Raw genomic sequence first — 4,522 nt, 5'->3', positions numbered from 1 at the left:
GTGTGCTCCATCACATGGACGGTTTAGATCATCCTATGATGTGGTCAGTAGAGAATACGTACTCTCTAAAAATTATGGGACTACGGGCACCCGTAGGCCCACCTGACCTGGCCCAGTTTTTACCGGTTGGGCCGGGCCTGGTCAAATTTTCAACGGGTCATGCCCGTAAATTACAGGCGGGCCGGGTGGGGTCCAGGTCACTTTTTGCCTGGTCTAATTATATCTTCTCATTTCCCAATGAAAAAAATTATAAAACAAAGAATGGGTGTATGGTACCAAATCGAGGGGACATGTAAAATATCTGCTCCGGTCTTTTTAATTGAGGGAACCAGAACAGAGCAAAAGCAGAAAATCAAAAGAAACAACGAGATATGAAGAGCGCCACCCAAATCGCTTCTCCACCTCTCTTATTCTTGTTCTTCTTATTTTTCTTCGTCATTGTGAACCGTCCGATTCGAGCGGACGGTTCAGATCCGACCCCATCACCATGGCCATTACAATTCCACGCGCTATTGTACATGAATCTAACGAGCACTGGGCATTTACAAATCACAAATTTATGGTACGATTGGCCAAAGGGGCGAAACTTCAACATTATGCAAAAGCAAATGGGAGAATTACTTCATGATTTGGAGTGGAACAACGGGACCTCATTCTATTACACAGTGGGTGCACAAGGAGAGTGTGAGACCATGGAATTCGAGGTGGGTATCCCTCGGCCCAACTGGGTAGATGGCTCGACCTACCTAGGTCAAAAATACACAGATGGGTTTCTTTGTAATGTGTGGGAAAAGCTTGATTTCATTTGGTATTACGAGGATGTTTCCACAAAGAAGCCCATTCGTTGGGATTTCTACGATGGTACGCATTTCTTCCTTTTTTGTTTTTCTAAATTCTACCCCTTGTTTTGGTCCTTCCACCCCATTTAGTTTTTCTGCAAGCCCTGAAAATCTTATTACATCTCAACCCTTCGATCTGAGAAGATTTAAGAATGGACTGCATTGGTATGGAAACTTGTACAGATTGGAGGGTCAGGATCATCCTAAGGTGAGATTTTTTGAGTAAGGCCTGACAGTGAATGCGGGGCCAACAACGGTCAGCCCCACAGTCCTAAGTAATTAAAAAAGAAAAAGAAAAAGGGGTGAATATATCATTTCCCTTTTATTTGCTACAGCGGATATATGGGAAATTTTGGGTGGCTACGTGAAGCCTTGCAAGTTTTTCCAAAACCTTATCTATCTATACTATGAGATCTTATATGATCTGTGCGTGTGAAGCACAGTATTTTTCAAAATGTATTGTGTGGGGCCACTTGATACGAAACCTTTCATTTGTTGGGGGTCCAACAACGTAAATAGGGTAATCCTAACTTTCAATCTATAGTGGCTGACGGTGAAGTCCCGTCAAGGTGGCACGTCAAACGTACCACCCTTGATATTTAATCCAACAACAGCATCTTAAAAAGTGTGCGGCTCTTGGATCATACATCATATCTGTTTGTTTGGTGGGTTTTTTTTGGTTCCTGGGATTTATGTGGGAGAAAAAAAATCCCAGGAGATTAGTGGGAAAAAAAAGTCCTAGAAGTATCCTGGTAAATTAAAAATCCCATGTTTGGTTGACCGGATTATGGTGGAAAAAAAAAAAAACAAAAAAAATTCTTCTCAAGCTTATTTTTGGTTCCTGAGTTTATTATTGTTCCTGGGGTTATTTTGGGACGGGATGAAAAGGCAATCATTACAAAAGTGGGATTAAAAAAATTCACCACACAAGCAATCATTACAAGTAAGGGTGTCAATTTTGGCTCGGGCTCGGAAGGGTTGTCCATGGAGTGAAAGGGGGAGGCAAAATATGTCACTTCTTTTTTGGAACCCCATTTGTTACTTGGACCACCCCCGTAGTGTAGAAGGAATAGTAAAAAAACACTAGATAGCGCTGTCCAGGGAAGATGAGGGGTGTGAAATTAATATAATTGGAGCTCGAGAAGGCTCGCGAGCCTGGTTCGAGCCCGAGCCGAGCTTTTGAGCTTAACGAGCCGAGCCGAGCCTGGCCAAGCTCGGCTCGGCTCGTTTATATCCCTAATTACAAGAGTGGGATTAAAAAAAACCTAGTGCTAATAGGCAACCAAACATGGGATGGGACCAAAATTTTAACTGGCAACCAAACGGAGACTGCAGATTATAGAAACCTCCATAGATAGTAGGGTTATGATCATATGGACATGGTTTATGGTGTACATCCTATTTATGTTGTACCACCCTTGATAATTGATCTAACATCAGCCTCTGGGTGGTACCGCTTTGACGGTACTTGACTGTCGGGCACCATTTAGAATATCTCAATGTAGAATGGGAAAACTTATGTGGCCCAAAGTCATTTAAAATGTTATTAATATAGTTTATTTTAACTATTAAATCCCTCATAAGTGTAAATTTCTTTATAATAAGAAAATATCTTACATTTTTAAAGCTCCAACTCTTTCTCTACAATGTAAAATTTAATCACGAGACTTGCTAGACCCTTTTTTTTTTCTTCTTGGCTAGTGATTTTCTCTACTATGGACCTAGGCCTTTTTCTTTGTACTATACTTATGCGTGGGTTGGTTTATCATTTATCTTGGGTCAGGTGATGGCCAAGATGTAGCCCAGGTCTTGACTTGAGACATTTCCTGGGCTGGGTTGTGGTGGCCTTAGGACCGGGTCTTTAACCTAATTCTAGACAAAGAATTGAGTCTGGGCTTTCCCAAATTAACCCACTCAAACCAAGTCTTTCACTAGTTGAATCATCAATCTGGACTGTCCATTAGGTGGCACCACCTTTGATGGTACACATTGTAAAGATCATACTGATTGGATGATCCTACAAAAGAACCGTTAAAATAGGAGAAACTTTTCATGTTTTAACTACGCGGTTATATGGAACTGATCAAATGGTTAGGATCATCTGATGATAACCTATTTAATGATAGGGAACCGGACTTGAACCCACAATTTTGTGGTGGCATGCAAAGCACCTTCCAAGTGAGGCCCATACCCATATCAAATTCAAAACCATTTACTTGATGTTTTTAAGGGTTTTGCTAACGAGTGTTAAGGTGCATTGGAAACATCTGTAAAAGTCTCAAAACACTTGTAAAATTATGTTTCCAATGCAACTTTGCATCAAGGCACTCGCTAGCAAAATCCTTCTTTTATATCCAGCCACATGATCATGTTCTCTTGTAGGGATAACCACTCACGTGATGACATTCGAGGTGGGCGCCGTGCTTGAAGACTCGCAATGGCAAGCTCCTGCTTACTGTTTTGGTGACGGAGGTAAGAGACAAGCGCGGAGAGAAAGCCCAAAAAGAGACCGAGAAAGCCCAACAAGAAACTATGGAATCCGAGCTTTAGATTTCAGCAATAGAAAACTCATTTGAGGACCATGTTAGAATTGATCCGATATGAAACACAATCGCCCAGTTACCTTATGGGATATGTCGAAGCCATCCGATCTATAATCTATTGCTGTTAGGCATGGACGGACCCCAATGTAATTCAGTTCCCTAAAGCAAATCATTCTTCTGTATGGGGACTAATTTCTAAATATGGCATTATTAAGGACTCTAGTGGGATGATGCTGTATTGTTTTACTTGACTATAGATTCCTTCTCATCCATACGTATATTTTGCATGTGTTATTTGCCTAATTCGCAGTAACACAAAAAAACAAAGACGAGATAGAAAAGATGGGAGAAGGTGATTCGAGGCAACTAGAACTCTTAAATGTTCAGTTCGAGATGAACCATGACTCTTCGAAAACAAAAGTGTCTTCTTTGTTTTCAAAATTTCTAGATTTGCATTCGAAAACAACTATTAAAATACAAGCTTAAAGGTAGTTTCTCCATTTGTGCACTTGCAGGATACATCATCAACAACTAACACCCACTACGTTAAACACATAAGGCATAGCTATATTATAACTATATTCTAACTAATCCCATATACACCATAATAACACATGCACATATCTAACATGTTGATAAGTTATACCCACGTTTTGAGATTTATATCCACGTATACATGCATACATCAGGAGGTGTGTCACCCCTAGGGTTGAAGTCCGGTGCCTAAAATTTAGGTATATTTTGGATTGTTTTTGTGACTGTCTGTGAAGCACCTTTCATGGTCGGACTCTCGTCTAAGGTCATATTGATTGGGCCGAGATACTCTGATTGATGTCTATCTCATGTGGCTGTTGTGGCTTTAACGGTGACGATATTTGTTTGAAAATTTAGCTTTTTAAGAAAGAGTAGTTTTTTTAAGAGAGAAGCGTTCCTGCGCTGTAGCGCAATGAGCTTACCTGGGTTGTAGCTAAAAAGTGGTTTTCTACTGGTCCCCTACTCCATTCGTGTATTGAGTTTCTCTTCTTTGTATATCGCCCAGAGACGAGAGAAGAAAAGAGGGAAAAAGGGAAGAGCCAGGGTTTCTACAAAAGGGGGGAACTAGGGTTTTACGCTAAAGTTTCTCTACTTCTCCACGGTTCT

General features: G+C 40.8%; 1 protein-coding gene across 1 annotated transcript; it reads left to right on the top strand.

Moving 5' to 3' along the window:
* Positions 1 to 249: 249 nt before the first annotated feature.
* Positions 250 to 3,596, top strand: LOC143889753 (uncharacterized protein At4g14100-like). The gene is made up of 2 exons (XM_077394085.1): positions 250 to 861; positions 3,222 to 3,596. Exons 1-2 carry the CDS (start codon positions 372 to 374, stop codon positions 3,413 to 3,415), a joined length of 684 nt encoding a protein of 227 aa, XP_077250200.1. The 5' UTR covers positions 250 to 371; the 3' UTR covers positions 3,416 to 3,596.
* Positions 3,597 to 4,522: the final 926 nt, after the last annotated feature.

The sequence above is a fragment of the Tasmannia lanceolata genome, unplaced genomic scaffold, assembly GCF_043159265.1.
Source record: "Tasmannia lanceolata isolate RefF3 unplaced genomic scaffold, GAP_Taslan_0.1 ptg000013l, whole genome shotgun sequence".
NCBI classification, from domain to species: Eukaryota; Viridiplantae; Streptophyta; class Magnoliopsida; order Canellales; family Winteraceae; genus Tasmannia; species Tasmannia lanceolata.
The sequence above is the reverse complement of the archived record's forward strand: the minus strand, read 5'-3'. Positions and strand labels throughout refer to the sequence as shown.